Below are 20,213 nucleotides of genomic sequence, written 5' to 3'. Positions count from 1 at the left end.
CCATCGCAGCTGTGCTAGCTCTCAATAAGCTGTGTAATGATACCTCATGGGAAAGGAATCAGGACCAGTATTATAAGCTCTCACAGCCGCAACTATTCCACTAATATTCTAGTTTAAGGAGATGACCATCTAATGAAACCTTCCTAGGTGTTACAGATCAAACTAGAAAATTCACCTCTCCCTCTCACAAGGACCTTCTCGATACATTTTTTCCCCCTCAAAGTATATTATTATGATCAACATCTGAATAATCAGGAAAACGGCAACTTGAAATTTACTTTGATCAAGGTGTTTATTGCATCTCAGAGGGCACACATGCACTGGGGTTTTCTTTTTTTTTTTCTTTTTTCTTTTTCTTTTTTTTTTAATTTTTTTTTTAAACTGAAATACAAAGAAAGAAGAGCCATTTTGAAATTAGCTTTTTATAGAACTTTCCCATTACGGTGTATGTTATCCCCACAGTAAATTCAGATACAACCACTTTTAATGGTACCATACATTGATTAAATAGTTAATTTGAAAGACTTCAGGTGAAGATCTTTCCAACCCAGTATGCTTTTACAGAGAACTGCCAAGCCACTTGTAACACTGATCAACAGTGACCTCATTTAAGAGTCAAGATCTTAAGCCAAGCCATCAGCAGAAACAGTATGAGAACAAATAAAAATTAAAGAAACACATTATGTACAGTAAAGGGCATGGATCTCTGGATCAGAATTAAATCTAATCACCAATAGTACAAAAGCTACTCACAGCGCAATTGGGGAAATGGAGAAAACACTAGCCTATGGCATACACAGGTAAGCACTAAATTAAGAGATGTACATAAGAACTAAACAGAGGTGAGTAACATCAATTGCAATGTTTTGACTACAGATATACCAAAGAGTGCTCTCAGATTCGAAATCCCTTAATGCCAGCACAACTATGGCTGCTTTTTTTTCAACTACGTTGAGAGAAGCTGACCCTTTACTTATTTTCAGTGCATTTTGCAAGAACTGATAGATAAATATGCCAATTTAAAACGCAAAAACTTAAATAATTAAAATATATTTTAAAACCAAAATGGCAATAAATATGATATTTCATTCAGATATGATTTTTCATTCTTGGAAAATCATTGAAAAAGTATTTGTTATGGAAGTTTACCATTATATTACTTTAAATTATCTTAACATATACAGTGTCACAAAAATAAAACATTTTTTCACGACAATTGAGATTCCTGTGACTGGAAAAAAAATGTATTCCACACAATTTCATAAGTGTTTTCCTTACGATCTGGTATTATCACACTATATTTTGTAACAGATAAAGGAGAAATTGAATCTTAGGGAAATTTTAGGTGTCCTCAAAAAGTTATATACATTGAAACCTTCAAAAAACACAGACATCGCTCCAAATGGCTCACCAAACAACAGCTGCATAATCTGCCCCTGTGGGATAGGTTCAGAAAAGCACTAGAAGGCATCAGAAACATACATCCATTGTTTAAATTGTAAAACACAAATAACCCAAGTACACAAATTTAGAGAGAGTAGGGATAACAGCTAAGGTAGTACACATTCCTAATGTTCACTTTCACAGCTGTGCTACACGTTTCAGGAGTAAGAGAAAGTCTGAGTAAGCGCTGGGTTTGGTACTGGTGGCTCACTTCGAAACTCTGAGCATCGATTTGCAGACTCCAAACTCACATTTTTGTCATCCAGTCAGAAAAACTGCAGCTGTGAAAACAAAGAGTGTTAGATGAAAACTGAAATAACGAATCTAATAAAGCATGCTCTAGAAAAATTAAGGGGAAAGCACCAGATATACTCTTCACTGCACCTCAAAGATGTTACCAGCTTTCAGTAAAGCAGTTGTCATCCCATAGACCTTTATGAGTCAGTCTACTATAATTCAAGCTGAAAGCAGTGAATCCCAGCAATAAAAACACATCTCCACTCCTGAAAGTCTCCACAAAGCCCCAGGTACACCTTCAATGCTGGGATTTGGTGACGGGGACAAAGTGGAACCAGGTAGTACTTGCTAAGATTAGCATGATCCCATCCGCTGCTGCTAATTCAAGCACAGAAAAAGCCTAGAACAAGCCTTAAAATTAAGTTATGGGTAGAAAGAAAAGGGACTTATAAAGAAGGCCTCAAAGATATGTAATTATTGTCTTCTCCTCACCTGGCAAATTATTCTAGGCTTACTTATAAAACGCTTACCTTACTTCAGCCAATTGAAAAATAAAATGCAGAAGTGTTCAATCCAATCTGATGTTTCTTTCTAGCCCTATTTTTTCGTCTTTTGATCTCTCCACACCTGTGATACAAAATTTGTTTCCACACACGCGAGACCTGATATGAGATCTACCACAATTTACCAAGAGCTCTCAGAAATGATCTACAGCTCCTTGTAACAACATGGAACAAGCCTCCTTGGCATGGTTTTGCCCCCACTACTTGTACGCTATTATGATTCTATTTGTTACAATATTAGTTTCATGAAAAAAGCAAACCCTTGGATTGAGCGGAAACAGGGCAAAATGGAAATCATAGATTAAAGATAACTTTCCTGGCCAGCTACTTTCAGAAAAGGAAAAAAAAAAAAAGTAGTCAGAAGTCAATATTTCAGGCTAAAATTAAAAGTGCAGATAGAATTCAGTTTTCTGCTTAAGCCACCACACTACCAGTGCATGTTCCTACACATCTCTGAAGTTACAATTCTATCAACCACGTTTGATCTACCAGACTAATCAACATCTGTGTGCCAGATACGTACTGCAGCGTAACATGCAGGCAGTCACAGAATACCTTATCGTTTACAAGAAATCCTTGATGTTAAGATCCGCTAATGGGTCCTTTGTTGGAGGTTTCTTGGGACTCTGAGTAGCAGGAGTTGGGCTTGGAGAAAGCTAACAGATGCCAGACAGGAAGGCAGAAAAAAACAAAGCAGACAAGGATACACAATCATTAGGTAAGTATAGCTGGGTCTCACACAAGCACACTGCAAGCATATGAAGCTCTACGTTATGGCTAAATTCAGCATGTTGCCATTTTTCTCAAGCATTGTTTAATCTCTGTCCTTACTACAGGGCTAACAATGCTTGGCTGATGTAATGCACAAGGCCAAAGACATTGCATACACTAGTTAGCACAGCTGTAAATCACTCTCAGCCTGTAAGAAAGAATGCCGTTAGGATTATCAACCCAGACAGAAGTTAAGCAATTGTTAGATATTAAACACCAAGGTACAGAATAAGCTGAGTGTGTGCTGCAGAGTACATATGAAAACCTCAGCAACTGACATTTAAATACAACTTGTTCTATGTTGGTAATATGAGGAAAAGCTCAAAGAGTGCTACACATGTGACTATATGTCTACTTGATTCCTCCTTTTGTGGTCATAAAATCAGTTATTCCATAGAAAGTATCCATTTATCATGTTCCATGCAATCCTTTTTTACTAGTGAGCCAAGTAGTTCTCCCATCCTGACTTTACTCTCCACCACTGCCACCCTACCCAGGACACTAGGCACCTTGATTACCACCCTACTCCGAGAAAAATTTATGTCTTCCATAATATTATTCTTGATATCTATGTGAACAGACAGTTTAAGGCGGCAGGAAAAGACCAAGTACATGAAATGCAGAGCTTCAATACCTACAACTTCTCACTTAGAACAGTTTCAAGTTCTTCTCATTTCTACAAAGAAAACCCAGAGATACTTAAACAGGAATGTGGTTCCTTACTTAAGGAGTGTAGTTTGCTACAGGATGATTGTTTGACTTAATGTTTGGAAAAAAAAAAAAAAAAAAGGAAGGTTGCGTGGTTTTAAGTGTTAAAAATCGTATTTTAGAGCCACAGCATGAACTTCCACCTCCTACTTTATTTCAAAGATAAGATGGACTTCTGACTTGCCCAGAAGCAAAATACTGCAAATAATTTGTTCCCTGCCTCCCCTCTGGAAAGGGCCTTTCCTTTTCAGAGTTACGACAAACTAAACTCTACTTTGGAGAAATAGCCTGGAACAGCTACCACGGCTTATGTTGTGTCACCTACTGGCCATCCATCAGCTAAAAGCTTTGCGTCAGAGTGGATACAGAGTGCTGCACTTCCAATCTCATTAGCTTCCAGTTAGAGGGAATCCTTGGTTCAACGGGATGGATGTCATGTCTCCATTCACTCAACCTACTCAACCTACTTCATCATTAATTACTCCATTAATTTTTTGTTATATTAAAGAAGGACCCCGGCAGCTGATAAGTCTGTGTTTCCTTGTTACTGGCCTATCGCATTTTGATAAGGGTGATCACACAGTTACTACAATCTGCTCTTAAAGATTACCATAAGTTACTTTTTTTTTTTTTTTTTTTTTTTTCTAAGATTCATTTTTAAGCCTGCTAAGATTGTACTCTTTGGTGGCAGTATCGTAGATAGGCAGCTGCACGACGTGGAACAGGCTGCAGGACAGATGGTTTTCTAAGTGACAAATGTAATGTGAGAGTACTACAGCAGTTCTCTACCTTGTGTTGGGAGCTAGAGACCACTCTGCAGTCATTCACTATTTTTTACCTCCTTATTAATAATCATCTTCTCGGATTATGTTGTTCTGCTTTAAAGTATCAGTACATACAAACCTGCAGGATAATATCCCGAGGTAACTTCTACATATATTGATCAAGCATAAAACAGGATAGGTGACAGAAAAAGAGGCAGTGGGAACAATCTGAAACACAGGAGGTTACTCCTGAGCATGAGGAAGCACTTCTTTACTGTGCAGGTGATGGAGTACTGGCACAGATTGACCAGAGAGCTTGTGGAGTCTCTGTCCTTAGACATATTCAAAAGTGGTCTACACAAGGCCCTGAGAAGCCTGCTTGAGCAAGAAGACTTCCAGAGGTTTTCTTCAAGCTTCAGCTATTCTGTGATTCATATAGAATTGCTGCTAAGCAAAGACCTTCTCATTAAATGAATAAGGAACTCCCTGCACACAACAAATACCAGAGAATTCTTATGCACAGAAATTTATGCTAAAGATTCTCCATCTGTTAAACAATTTAGAGACCCAACACATAGTTTAATTACTATGCTAGTTCTCTAAGAACAGGTTTGCTTTGGTTGTATGTGTCCAAATTTATGTCCCCTGTAGATCTAAATATATGATAGTCACTGTGTTGGACTAGGTAAATATACTTTAAGTACATGAAAAATGAAGCATTGCCATGTACCTCTCACTTAAAAAACAAAAAACAGAGTAACTGAAGTTTAAGACCTTTAATTCACATTCTTCCACATTAGTCTACGTTAGAGGAAAAATTCTACTCCACATTATTTAAATTTGAACACTGCAGTGAAAAACTTGCTCTGAACTCTCCAGTTTTATGTACACTATGGTAATTCATATTCGAATGCAGTCATTTCGCAGTGAAATAAACCCAGCACGCTACTAGCCTAAAGCAGTTCAACTTGCATTTACTAAGAAACAGCTGTCAAAGAACTTGAGACCTAAGCTTGTTCATAAGCAGCTCAGTTTTCTGTAGAATCTTCTTGGTGGGCTCAGAGGGAAGATAGAGCACAACTCCAGTAAATGTTGCCAAACTCTGAACAGAATAAAGTTGTCAAACAGCTCCACTTTCAAGTTTACTCAGTCCCACCTCCCACCCCCCCGAAACACATCTTGGATGTAGTTAGATGCAGAAGACTTTCTGAACCTGTTCCATTGGTCTCATAAAAGGCAATTGAACAAAAGAAAAGAAAAATCAAGGTGGTTCATGTGATCAATTGCAAGTCAGGCAGCTGACACCACAAGAAATCTCATTTACAAACCTAAAGCTAGAATTTGAACTGAGATAATATATACACAACTCCCTTCTAGCGATATGGATAACAGTTAAACATTCATCTAACGATAACACTCACCTGTACACCAGGGCCAGTGGCAGCTCCAAATGGTGGCCTCATCATAGGCTGCCCATACATAACTGGCTGCTGGGGCATCATGGGTACGCCTGTTCCTGCTGGGGGCTGTAAATTAAAGCACTGTGAGTACGTTTCTGGATAAAGAAGGGAGAGCCACGTAATGAAAGAGACTCACCATCCCAAATGCTGCTCCTGGCTGTGCGACAGGTGGAGCACCTCCTGTGGGAGGAACACCACTTGCTGGAGGCACGGCTCCTGTCTGAAAAAAAAAAAAAGGCTTTAAAAAAAAAAGAAGGCAAGAATGTCTGTAACACCAAATATCTCGATACTGCATGGAATCTCAAGCATTCTCTGAGTTGTTTGAGAAACTTGGACTGTTATGTAGTATTCAATACCTAACCTCAAAACCATGACGCTTCTGAAGAAAGAGAGAATTGAGTTAGTCCTTACACTGATGTTCAGCTTTCTTCGTCATAAGAAAGCCAATGTGACAGTCTCAATTCTCTTCATGAATGGAATTCATTTTCTGAATACAACTCAGAATAGACCCAAGAAAATTCATACTTTTCTCCTTCTTCTACATAAGGTAAAAAGCATACCGATTTTGTAATTGATAGCCAACACAGCATTGCACTTGCTATAGCAGTGGTTTTAATGTAACCTTAAGTTAGCAACGCCTAGCTTAAGCAGAGTGTAAAGTTAAAGGAAGTAACTGCTATAGTCATTAGTTTCCAGTAAAAAAGAATAGTATTTTTATGCAGTGAGATTAATTTAGTTAAAAACTAAGTTCACACACTTAAACCAGAATCACAACTGTTACAAACTTTCCAAAGGGAAGTTGAACTTGTTATGCAATGGATTTTCAAATAAAACATAAGCGCAGAAAAGCAATGTTTTACTAGGATTCAGGAAGAGAGAAATGTTAGTTTAGTAGTGGACATACGGCACAATTAAAACAATACCTTTGTACTTGGCCACCTCAGTTATCTAGCAGAACCTGTACATCATCCCTTTTGGTTCCCTTGCCTGTAATTTCCCATGCACAGTCTCCCTATGGCCTGGAAAGCAGGCAAGTCTCTCCTTTTCGCAGAAGTATATTCAATACAAACAGTGCTTAAACTCTTGATAAGAACTTTAAAGAGAGGCAGGAAACATTCAAAGAAGGGATTTAAAGATGGTGGTAGGATTTTTAGGAACCTCATTACTGCTACCATGCGGCCTAAGTAAGTATAGTGGCACAATTTCCCAAGCTATTACAGAAGTCGTAAGGCCATGCCTGAGCCTCTAAATCCTGAATGCCTACCTTGAGTCAGTTATGTCCCACCATGCTTGCAGAACTGTCAGCATGCTTACAGTTGACAGCAGAGAAACATCTCTGGATATATGCAAGAATTACTCACTACAGAGTCCACTTCTATAAAAACTGCATTTAGTGCCCTTCCCTGATCCTTGCTTCAAGACTAAAATATACCGGTTTCTTAGGAAACATTAGGCTAGTCAGGATAACCCATTCCAGATTTATTGAACAATAGTAGTTGGCAAGAAAGTGTTGAGTGCTTATGAACCTCTTTTTCCAGTTTGAATGTTTTACTGGGAGCACTTCAATTATTGCACTACCAGTTCAGCTGTCCTCGAGCTAAGAACAAGATCTGGACACTTGGATGTGGAAAGCAAGGAATAGAAAGACATGGGCTAATGACATCAGGTGAGCACCCTAAAGCTATCTGAGTGTAGCCAAAGAACCACATCTTAGTTCAGAATTCAGTCCATCACATGCCAAGACACAAACTGAACCTGCTTTTGCATCAAAGTGCTCAGGTCACGCAAGGGAATGGGCTTTTGTGAAATTCTGCTGATTTTAATCCAGAAGCTGAGAGGTCATAAGGAAGGGAAGAAGTGATCAAAATTTAAGTGTCTCAAATTCAATGTTCAACTATGATGTGAAGGAATGCTTCATTTTGGTCTCAGTATTTACTTTTTCCTGTGGTCCTGGTTTTCAAAAACACTTATGTGCACAGAGGTAGAAGAAATGCATGTAGCACACAAATTTCACAAACTACTATCAAAACCAGCTTTCCAGAAAGGATAGTTACCTATCAGATGGTAAAACTACTACCAGATCAGGATATTACAGGAGTTAGAAAGTTCAGATAGTACAAGTCACCAGATCGTTCACATCCAAGTATAGCACAGATAGTTTGAAGCCATTGTTTTTGAGATTACAGCGCATGAACGGTTAAGCACCCACTACTACCATTCATTGCCTGAGGACTGTCTGCTGGATGGACAATCCAAAAAGGGCCATGTTAGGTAGCTTCTAGGTAGTTTTAAGCCAGCTGTAATAACTGCAGTGCTGGTGAGCTGCTGTTAGTATCTTCATGTTTAGCAAGTATAAAAAGCAATCAAAAAAAATTTTTCACTTACACTGTACAGTATTGTCCAGCCTCTCTATTAAGAAAAAAAGTTAGCATTACAACTAATACATTAAATGAAGTATCAACCTCAGGGAATTCTTGCACCTTCCATTAGGTTAAGGAACAAGCTGGAACATGCTTAGAGTTGCATTAACCTTTGAATGTGTCAGCAGGAACTGAGCCGGTCATGCTCGCCCCGACGGTCCTCTCCTTTCACCTCCACCCCACTTTTTTCCAACAGAGGCTGTTTTATGCCCTGTGCAGCTTTGATGAGGTATGACCTTTCTTCAGATTAGCCCTGTAGATCACTCATGATAAGTTGTTCTTGAGCCAAGTTTAGATTCTAAGCTCAATTCAATCCCTTTCCTCCGAAGTTAGTGTCATCTGGTATATTTTACAGGGGAATCTTAACCTTTTGAAAAGACTGCTTTCACTGGACTAAAGAAGCTACACCCTTCTACTACTCTAACAAAAATCATCTGATTAGTCTGAATACCATGTTGTCTTTTGATCTACTTCATTCAGGAAAGCTTGAATCATGAACAAGCTTGAGAAAAAAAATCTTTCCTTCCAGTACTTCAGCTTTGGATAAATATCATTGTGCCTTGGACAATCTACCTGGACCTGGTGCTGGTCAAGACCTATAGGGGTAACCACACACTGTTCTTAGAAATGTCCAGACTTTAAAGTCTTTCGTTTTTTGTTTTTTGTTTGTTTGTTTGTTTTGTTTTGTTTTGTTTTTGGAAGACACAAAAAAAAGCAGTCTTCATTTACAGCCAGTTATCACTGGGTTCAAGTCAATCTGGCCTTAAAAATGTGACTTGAAACAATCATATCATTTATAATGAAGCAAACTCTTTAGCTGAAACAAACAGGAGTAGTGTCTACACGCACATTTGCATAGTCTTAAAATAGTGAGGTTTCATACTGGTGGTATTGATGGATGAAGCACCTACCAATGGACCACTTGGGACGCCACCAGTTGACCATGTTGCAGGTGCTACCTTTGGTTGCCAGTTGGCTCCTCCTGTTAGCTTTTTCTCTCCAGCATTCCACTGAAGATCTCCCCTAGTAGAGAGGGAGAGAGACAGAGCTATTCTTTGCATACCCTCGCAGTGAAAATGAATATCAATTGCAGTGTACATTAACTTTAAGCCTGCAGCTACATTAGTTTATGGTATATGCAGTTTAAGTTATTAACAGAAAGATACACTTTTAGTACGCAGTTTCAAGGATTGTTAGTGGTAGACACCACTACACTCTACACTGAAGTCAGTTACATGGTTATGGCCTTTGTGGTGAGAATTAAAGAGTTGTTTTACTTAGTATTGATTGAATGTAACATATTATTGCATATACCCTTGTAGGAAGTAGGAAGAGGGACTGCTACTGCCTATTCTACTGGGGCCAGGCAGTAGAGCTGCCTGATAGAAGTCTTTGAAAGGTCATTTCATTGCTGGAAATCTTGCTCAGACAGAAGAAGGAAGAAAGCATTCAGTTCTGAAAAAAGTTGATAGATACAAGAAAAACAAATCATTAACAGAATAAAAGGGCTGTTTCAAAACTGGGTTTTGCTAGAGACTGCTTTATCTGGAATAAGCTACACCCTTTGAATGAAGTAGACTGAGGGAAGCTAAGTATGGGGAATAAACTTTATGATGTGTTTACTTATTTTCCTCCTATCATTTCTGCAGAGGTACAAGACATCTTGAAGTACACACATCATAAAATAGTCTTGGATACAGAGGAAGACTCAGCACAGAAGTAAGCAATTGGTTAGCTTAAGACAATCAAAAATAAGTGTAATGATTTCAATATTTCTTCTTGCAAAAAAGAAGCTTTTCACTGCATGGAATCAACTTCTTTTCTATTTTACAAATATTCCAATGCCTACACGATAAGCACATCCAGCGTCTGTAAAAAGATAACAAAACTATTACATATTAGCCTATATAATGAGGAGAGCTATTCAATTTATTATCTGGACAATTCATTTGGAAATCAGCTACCCAATATGAAGACAGTGATTTATATATACATATATATTTTTAGAAACTCAGATTAAAGCCAGTAAGTTTAAAAGCTATATCAGGAACAATTAACATTAATTATTCATTGAATCTGTATAGAACAGAATACACTTCCCAGAATTTTTATGAAGTGCTCATTTTTGGTTAAGGGGGCTGGGAGGGGGGTACTGGCATGTGACCAATTCATTGATCCTAATAAACATGGAAATCAATGTAAGACTATAAAACAGACTTGAACATTTTTTTTTTAAATATATATATAAATTTAATTAAATGTTGAACTTACTTTTTTGAAGTGGTACCAGAAATTCCAAGATCTGAAAGGTGTAAGAAAAAAAGAAAAAAGGAAAGTCACATGTCTAATAAATTAAAGTGCATTAAAGTAATAGCTCACATTTCATTGTACATGGGCTTGTAGAGAATAATGGCGTTCTGTCTGTCTCCATTTAGATAGCACTAGAATAGCATAAGACACACCTACAGGACAAACTTATGAGGAACCCTATGGGTGTCTTATACTTGAAGAAGCCATTTTTGCTCTATAAGCAAACCAAAGTGACAATATATTTAGGTCTACAAAATGTTATTTAAGAGCACCAAAACTATTTACCGCTAATGACAGCATTAGTTTCTGTTCTTCATTTTATATGCTGAAATATTAAGTTATTTTACTCGTACAGATAAAACTCAATGTTATTTGGAAGCTCTGCAGTTTTATCTGTTCTATCATGCACATGCACTCCAAGTAGTTTCCTTAATTATTCTCTGAAAGAAGTTTTAGGCTAAGTTTTAAAAAAATTATCTTCTCACATGATCAGTATGAGTCCTGCAAGTCAAATTGCTAAGTGCAATTATTTACTCCCCCAAACCTGGATATACCAAGTGATGTGCAGAAGAAGTCTCAAGTGATTAAAACTCCTGCTGACTTCTAAACACGGTTGTTTCTCTCCACACCAAAAAGAATAGTATGCATCTTTAGATCAGTTATATCTTTGTTGTGTTTACATATAGGAACAGCATATTCTATTTTATGCAGTACTGTTAGTACAACTTCAGTACTATTATACCTTAGCCTAGGTGGGTCTATGTTAGGTTTGTACAGGCGCTGGTGCTACTGATCTTTAGTTATAAAGGCTATCTCTATTATAGGAAAGAACCTGTTGTTGTTGTTGTTTAGCATTTCAAGAACTTTTTTTTTGGGAAGTTCACTATCTGAGAGAACATCTGTTCTTGGCTATTGTTCTCACTTCACCCCACTGCTACTCCTGTTCTTACTAAGCAACAAGTCAGCTATTGTCTTCATTAACTTTTCTGGCTAAATTCCATAGTGCTACCAGATTCTTTGGACAGTTTTCACCATTCCAGCTGTTATTACTCAGGGCCCACCCATCAAGAGTCTGACGTGCCCCTCAGTGTCCCAGGATGCTCACGTGTTACCAATCACGCTTAGTAAATAGATCCTACTATTTGGCTAAGATCCTGGACACAATGAGGAACAAGCTACGACCCTAAAATACCAGCTACCCAAATCAGGCCCTACTTCTGCCTATAGCTGCCCTGATCTCCCTAGAGAAATAAGAGGGCCTTGAAAAAAGAAAGCTAAAATGTACAGCTGTTTGGTTCTACAAACAAATATCATTGTATGCCACACCACTTACAACAGAAATTTGTCACTTACTGCCTACTAAGTTTGCAAGAGATGAATCAAGATCACTTCCGAGGCCTTTGCTTGCTGCTGAAGGAGTGACTGTTGCAGTGGCTGCCGGTGCTATAGACTGACCAGAAGGAACCATAGTTGGCATAAGAAGATCACCTAAACCATCAAACACTGGAAGGGAAAGGAAAATCCTTTAAGAATAGCAGCTGTGGTAAGAAAAACACTACCAGCCACTTTGATGTTGGTCCAACAAATATAGTACAGACAACAATGTCACAAGTCTTACCAAAACATAGTTTGACATTAAAAGTAATGCCAACAAGGGCATGCATGTCATTTTACTACACGCTGAATGTACAGTAACCCTGAAAGAGCTATACCAATGAAAACTAATATGACAGGACATGCCTGAAAGCACTTTAATTGGAGAGCTGAATCTACACAGATACAGCACTACTTCCACATAACACTATTTTTCTTACAGCCATCCTTAGAGAGATGTCAGATGCACACACATTTGTCAGGAGATATTCATTTAAAGGCTTTTAAAATGAACATCTTGCCACAAACACCAGTCAGATTTATGGTAAAGGCAGTCTTATACCTTGACATTTTACGGCAACAGGATTGAAACAGTCTCAGGATATTACTATTCACTTGCAAGCAGCAGGGAGTTAGGAAAACCTACTAACACCTCATAAGATCAGAAGGAATGAGAACCATCCACACTGACAGAGCTAGTCTCCTTAGTCCATCCATCTACCTCATAAACTCATCTTTTAGATCCCTTGAAGTCAAACAGCCTGGTACATCTCATGCCAGCATTATCTTCTGATCTGTATTTGAGGTACATGCTAATGTTAAGTCAACAGAAAGGGTAGCATGTGCACTGGCAAGCAACCAAATAACCAACCACGCAGCAGTACTACTTTGACCTTTTTCTTGTAAAGTTGCAGAACTCACCAATTTTAAGTTTGTAGCAAGGACCCAGCATGGAAAGTACAGAATGGAAGAGATACAAACAAAATGATAGCAGTGATGAAAGTTTAAGCTTATAGTCAGGCAAAGAACATGACCTTGGTCTCTCAGTTTTGTGTTACTTCAGGTGCCATGCAAGCTTAAGAACAGTTTCGGCAGCAACAGCAAGATGACTTGGCTATATAATTGATTTACAGAAGAGTATTGTCCTTGAGTAATTCCTGATTCGTGCCGTCAAGCGCATGCAAGGATGATGCTCACACTAGTTTGGTTTCTACTTTCACGGTAGAATAAAAGATGGGTACAGAGTGCTCTTGGGCACACACTTGCCTAAACACAACCTTGAGTTCTTCCAGCAGAGAAGGAAGAGGGAAATTGCTTTTATTGTTTGTATTCAGAACCTAAATATGGTGTCTTTGATTCATCTGACACACAAAACACATTAGGAAATTAATAGGAAGAAAACCTTCAGCTCACCTGATGCATCAAATGAACTGCCAGTTGTTGGAGCTGTTGTTCCAAAAGCTGCATCAAAGTTAGGCTGTAGTAAGCTTGTTTGAGCTGGAGTAACCGGGGATGGTGATGGAGAAGGAGCAATAAAAGACCCTCCAAAGCCTTGAAAAAGTTACATAAGAGAGGTGTGGACATTAGAATCAGTCTTGATGGGCTGTGTTTAACAAAAGCTCAATCTATAGAAGACAGAATTATAAAAGCAGTGCTTACTAGACCATTGCGAACAGCTCACTACTACACAAGCATCCTTTGTATGCCAGATATGATCCAAGATATTTATGCTTTTTTCAAGAGTCACCAGTAAAAACTTTAATGTCCATTATTTAGATATCTGCAGAGGCAGACAGAGTACACAGTTCTTCTAGTACTATACACTACAGTTTTAGTTAAGTAAACTCTCAGGTAGAAAGCAACAAAAAAAGAATTAGTTCAGAAAGGGAAGGGAAACAGAGGAGTAGCTTGAGAAGAAAATACGATCACAGTTTAATGGACCAAACTACTTTGGAATCTCAGTTCAGAAGGCAGTGTTTTACTCATCCAATTTAGTCTCTCACTATCTTAAAACATACTGGTCTGCCTGGTCAAGATGTCTTCAAGCTGCCATCCACCATCCCCTCCTCATTCCAAAGCAGGAGCAACAGTATCCACAAAATAAATAAATCCCAATCATGCAGATTCTCCAGCCTTTAGCAATTTATTCCCATGCTTTACTTTCTTAAATTCCCTCCCTTGTTCACTATAAAATTTGATCTCTCTTGCAATTTAAGCTTATTTGTATTATCTACAGACTCTGGAAACTGTTTAAATATGCAAAGACTCTGACAAAAAAAAAGAGACCAGACATACGACACCTCCTCAATTCTCTTTAGTCTACCAGCCAGTCCTCTTATTCAATCTTTTCTTGACTGTGACGCCTGAGACCTCCATACTCCTTCAGTCTCTGAGCCTTGCTTTTTCCCAGCTGCCCCGCTGCCCTCGCAATAGTTGTATCAGTTCTGAGCTCACCACTCCAACTGAAACTATGCAAGTACACCAGGAAGACCAGTGCACATTCTGCAGGGTGTAATTTCGCCCCCTATATCAGAGGAGGAAGCATATTATTTTCCCATGGCTGAACATAAGATGGTGACGTGCCAGTGCTCTACCACTGCCTTTAGCTTCTTTTCAGGGACTTTACTGCCTTTGCAGTCTACTGTCATTTCCTCAGTTAATCATCACTGCCCAAAACCAGAAGTTTGCGTTTACCCATTTGAAAATCCTTCTTCAGACCATTATCTCTAATATACAGGGACCATTTAAGTTCTCATCTGACAAATACTGCTTTTTTCATGTGTGTGGAATCTCAAAAATTAAGGAAGCTATTCCAACAGTCCCGTTGTTGAAATTAAATACCATAAAGATATCCGTTTAGAAGAGATTATCTAATTACATTTATCTTCCAATGCTGCTTTGACTTTTTACTTAAATAGTTAGTACCACACACTTAAACAGTCAGCTAATTCCTTTCTTCCTCATCTTTCTTCAACTTATATTTAGTGGTAACCAAACACCAGTTCAGTGGGGAAGAAAGCACTGAAGACTTTCTAACCCCTTGTTAGTTTTTATCCAAAACCTCTTTCCATGGTCACAGGGTCTATTAACTACAGCATTATGCAGACATCTCACAAGCTGTGACAATAGCACATTTCCAATCTATGAAACCAAGTCCCTGACAGACCTTTAGCTACAAGACAGATTAGCACTCAATGTAGAGGATTTATGCTCAAATTGTTAATATCAATTATATCAAATGTCACTGTGATACCTTAAATCATCTCCCCCAAAACTGTGGTTTCTCAGAGAATGAAAACTAAACACCAAACATTCAACAGATGTGGAAAGGATAGGAAAAAAAGTTTATATATGCACCTGATGAACCAGACCTACTTACAGGCAGATTCATATTTTAGAAGAGAAAGGAATTAACAGTAGCTAATCCTGTTCAAACCAAAATCCTCAGTAGGGAAACACGAGTGCTGTGCCATCACTTGGTTCTGGCCATATTCCAGCAGCTTGTTGTACCATCAGAAGACAGGCTTTAAATGTAGAGCTATGCTAAAAACTACACTGGCCCCAGACACACCTGGAAAAGTTCAGCAAACCCAACTGTGCACTGCTGGCCCAGGAGAACACAACCTGATTAGAGAGACCTTAAAGAACATCATCCTTCGGCTAAAGTTTGCCAGATTGCAGGCAATGACACTTTGATCATAACTTAAACTAGTTCCTTTAGATGACTCTGATCTATTGCACTGGATGGAGACAGGGAAGCAAGAGCAGGGCCCAGAGCAGCCTGTTTTCTGCATCCTGAGGTAAAGAGCATTTCACATGCCTCTATGAGCTTCCCTGGGCTTATTAGGCCCACTTCAGGGCTCTGGCACCAAGAAAACCTTATTGTCCAAATCCCACTCTGTGGCAAGCCACATGTTCACAGCTGCTAAATCAGAATCTGGACAAACGTACTGGATCAGAGAACTACCCTCAGCTCAGCTCTCCAGGGTCTGTGCAGGAAGCAGATTTGTCACTGGGTAATTTAGGTTGGAAGGGATATCTGGACAACCCAGTGCCAGTCCCTGCTAAAAGCAGGTCTCATCAAATCAGGTGGCTCAGGGGGTTTTTCTGAGCACTTTCACGAGGAGAGATTCCACCACCTCTGTGGGCAGCCTGTTCTAATATCTGACCATCCTGGTGGTAATAAATACACACATCTTTCCAACACTTAACTGGAATTTCCCACATCGTCCTTTTTTCTGTTGCTGTGCACCTCCAAGAGGAACGTGGCTAGTCTTCTCTGTATCCTCCAAGGAGGTAGTCTTAGACAGCTATAAGGCCTAGCTTTTGTCTTCTCTTCTTAAGGCTGAATGGACCTTAAAGCTGAATGGACCATTTCTTAGCCTCTCCTCATATGTCATGTGCACGAATCACCATCTTAGCAGCCTTTCATCAACTCACACTGGTATGTCTTGATCATCTACTTCAAGAGATTCTCTTTAATACATTCCAGAAGTCCCCTGGTTTACTCATGCCCAGCCATGTTGCCCTTCCAGCACGTATTATGCTGACTTAAGCTGCTCATGAGTGCCAAAGCCTGCAATAGCAAAGCTTTCTACAGCTGCCTAAAGGCTGCCGGAGGCTTCTTCTTGATCAGATGATCAGTAGCAGACACCTCCTATAACATCACCAATGCTGGCCTATCCTCTGATCCTTACCTACAAGCTCTTCCTGGTTCATCACCTGTCTCAAGGCCAAGCTTTATGTACTCAACTATCTGCAAAAAATGTACTTAGCACTGAAGAATCAGACCAGAAGCAGGGTGACAAGGTATGTGGCTGACTAAGACATCTGACTCCAGCAATCCCTACAGCACCAGAACCCCCTAAAGATCTTGTGCTTGGTTAGACCCATTCCACCTCCACAAGGAGCTTGGCAGAAGTGTAATGACATCATACACAACTTTCTAAGCAGAATTTTATAAATGACTAAGCTTTTGCAAAGCCCTGCAAAGTGCCTGTTTCTCCAGCTACAGAACTGAGTCCTCCCCAGCTTCAGGTGAAATTTGCATGACAATTGGTCTGAGTTCCATAGCTTTTAGCCACTTGTACAATCTAACAGCAATATTGGGCACAGAAGACATAGATATGCTTTAACAGATTAAAATCCTGGTCATCTAGTGCTTGCACAAGACCCAGTGAGTCTGCAGAAACAGCAGCAGCTGTTGCTGAGCTGTACTGAGATGCATTGTCTGGACGTCCCCAGCTGTCTGATTTTGAAGTTGTTTTTAATTACACGGTCATGTAAAATTTCTTATAAGAACATGCCTTTAGACTACACACTGGGATGCATATGCATGCATCTTAATTGGATAGAAAGATCTAGAAGGGAAAAAGGCTAGACTATTGCATTTATTGGCACAGTTCTATTTTTGTTTGCTGAGAAACTTACAGTATGAAAAAAAAATCTATCACCTTTTCTAAGTAAGCCAAGCATCTAGGCACTTACCTGACAGCAGAACAATTAAGACAATGATGCATGGTAAGTATACTTGTAATACCATGCATATAAACACTTAGTACAACTAAACATTCATAAACCATGAAGGACAAACCTTCTGACACCACATGAAATCTACACAATCTTAAATATAAAACTGGATTGCACTGCAGGCTATGCATCTGCCATTATCTAGGGTGAACAAATGCTTAGCAATATGCTGTGATGTTTACATACCCTCTGTATCTGCCAAACAGAGATTCACATCTAACTTGGAGTATTTTAAATATATGTAAACAACAACAAAAAATCTATGCACCCAAACAGCTTCAGGTCTGCTTGAGCATTCAGGTTTATGACATCCATTTTATAATTTAGGTTTTGATTTAATGTGACTCAGATTCAGAGAGCACATTGATGAAGCTTAAACCATCTGGAGCATAGTCCTTACTATAATTTAAGCTTAGTTATAGATAAGGACAGAAAATATTTTCTGTCCTGGTTCCAGTTAGGACAGAGTTAATTTTCCTCCTAGTAGCTGGTAGGGTGCTATGTTTTGGATTAGGATGAGAAGAGCGCTGATAACATGCTGATGTTTTAATTGTTGCAGAGCAGTGCTTACACCAGGCCAAGGACTTTTCGGCTTCTCGCTCTGTCCTGCCAGCGAGCAGGCTGGGGGTGCAGCAGGAGCTGGGAGGGGACAGACCCAGGACAGCTGACCCAAACTGGCCAAAGGGGTATTCCATACCATCTGACGTCATGCTAAACAATATATAGGGGTGGCTGGCCGGGGTGGGGGGCCGGCTGCTCGGGGATAGGCTGGGCATCGGTCAGCGGGTGGTGAGCAATTGCATTGTGCATCACTTGTTTCATACACATTATTAATACTATTATCATTATTTTTATTATTATTGTTATTATTATATTCCTGTCTTAATAAACTATCTTTATCTCAACTCACCGGCTTCACTTTCCCATTTCTCTCCCCCATCCCAGAGAGGGAGGCGGGAGGGTGAGCGAACGGCTGTGTGGTGTTTAGCTGCCAGCCGGGTTAAACCACAACATTTTCTGACGTTTGCATAAGCAGGATTAGCTTCTTCCTGACAACATCTTTGCACCCAAATCACAGATAATGCACACAGCTAAGGGCAGCAGCTCTTCTTTTTGTAATCTTTTTTCCTTGTAAAATTACCAGTATGTTTCAGGACCTAGTGGGTAAAGCATAATCTCCATCTTAAAGCTATCCATAGGCTGTTTAACCAATACAGAGAATAATGGAACCAGTATTAAAACCAAAGGAAGTCTTCTAACTTAAAATCCTGTAACTGCTGGTACTAAGATGTAACATGAATTTACACACTGTGTAAGCCACCAAGTAGCCAGCTTGCCATCACTGGAACAGATTCAGAACACACACTTACATTATTCTCTAGAACAGTTCCACTTTCTTGAAGCCTAGCTAGGAGATGCCTACACATACAGCAGGTACTAGCAGTTTGTCACCGTCTGAGGTGGCTTCAGAATGTAAGCACCCATTTATAAGGACTCCGAGAACTTACAGCAGATCACATGCTGAGATATCCCACTTGTGTTACATGTTTCTCACACAGTGGGGGATCACTCATGAGCATGCAAACACAAAAATGTACACTATATCAGAAGTCAAGCCCCTTATAAATTGACATGGGAAACCTTCAGACAGCAAATGACAACACAGCCCACCATGCCTAGAATGGTTAGCTGTTGCATAAAGGGCAAACTTCCATTCTGTCTCAGAAATGAAAACAGAGAAGTACAACATGAAGCTAACAATCATCTACATTTGCTAAGGATAACTTCCTGACAAATTCACCTTTCAGAAACATGAGGAAAAATGACTCAAGACCTCCTTCAAAACAGACGTTTTCTTTAATCCCAAGAAAAAACATTCTGGGATCTTGCTTTCTGTAAACTTCAAACTGAGATGGGGAAGAGTCATGACTGTTTAGCACAATTACTATATCCGCTAAAATACATGGTGTAGCAAGAATTTTGGAGAATGGTAGAAACAATTCAGCTGAAGTGGCTTAAGCTGTAGGATGCAGACTAGAATTTCACAGTTATTCGATCTCCTAAACAGGCATGACATTCTGATGCCACATTCAGCACTAGCAGGAGCCTTATTCTACCCACTATAAGGAGAGGGTCTCCAACATTTTCATGCTCTTGCACTGAAAAAGGCTGTCTCCCATCACCCCACTCTCCTTGGCTAAATCCATGACTGTTGCTAAAAATTCATTCATTCAATTTTCTAACCTTTATGTCAGTAAACTGCCTGAATTACACCAACCAAGAAATAAAGATGGATTAGAAGTGATGGGTGAAGAGCATAGCCTCCAATACTGTTTAATTCAAGTACTGCTACAGTCAGCCAATGAAACATTATGGAAACACTACTATTCAGTAAACGTTAAAGGAGAATAAAGCTTGTGTAGGTAGCAGAAAATGAAGAGTAGGGAAAGAAGGTAATCAAGGAAGGTAATCTGTACTTTAGTATAATGCCTTTGATTTGCCATTGCAAATCTAAGTAATTTTAATTTAAGAAATCTAAAGTATTAAGAAATCTTATGAAAAACTATTTTATTTGAGTGTGAAAGCCCATTTACACCCAATGAACATAAAAGAATTCACAAAGACGGTTTCTTA

The 20,213-nt window shown here is 39.2% G+C and overlaps 2 protein-coding genes across 20 annotated transcripts in view; one reads left to right on the top strand and one right to left on the bottom strand.

The window, feature by feature from the left end:
- The window catches only part of LOC308192276 (cytochrome b5 reductase 4-like), a 191,591-nt gene that overhangs the window by 24,098 nt on the left and 147,280 nt on the right, over positions 1-20,213 (top strand). The gene's annotated exons all lie outside the window — the stretch shown is intronic.
- Positions 274-20,213, bottom strand: part of SNAP91 (synaptosome associated protein 91) — a 77,086-nt gene continuing 57,146 nt past the window's right edge. For 10 of the 19 annotated variants that reach the window (XM_080585645.1, XM_080585635.1, XM_080585648.1 and 7 more), the window contains 9 exons: positions 13,464-13,601; positions 12,030-12,179; positions 10,638-10,668; positions 9,278-9,389; positions 8,332-8,355; positions 6,083-6,166; positions 5,908-6,012; positions 2,799-2,899; positions 274-1,724 (listed from right to left, as the gene is read on the bottom strand). In XM_080585645.1, coding sequence (XP_080441771.1) covers positions 2,807-2,899; positions 5,908-6,012; positions 6,083-6,166; positions 8,332-8,355; positions 9,278-9,389; positions 10,638-10,668; positions 12,030-12,179; positions 13,464-13,601 — 737 coding nt within the window. In that variant the 3' untranslated portion in view covers positions 274-1,724; positions 2,799-2,806. The remainder of the gene's footprint in view (positions 1,725-2,798; positions 2,900-5,907; positions 6,013-6,082; positions 6,167-8,331; positions 8,356-9,277; positions 9,390-10,637; positions 10,669-12,029; positions 12,180-13,463; positions 13,602-20,213) is intronic. The other 9 variants (XM_080585636.1, XM_080585651.1, XM_080585652.1 and 6 more) reach the window with 3 other exon arrangements.

This window comes from Anser brachyrhynchus (assembly GCF_964034855.1).
Source record: "Anser brachyrhynchus genome assembly, chromosome: 3".
Taxonomy (NCBI): domain Eukaryota; kingdom Metazoa; phylum Chordata; class Aves; order Anseriformes; family Anatidae; genus Anser; species Anser brachyrhynchus.
Note: the sequence above shows the minus strand (reverse complement) of the source record. Positions and strands in the feature narration are given on the sequence as shown.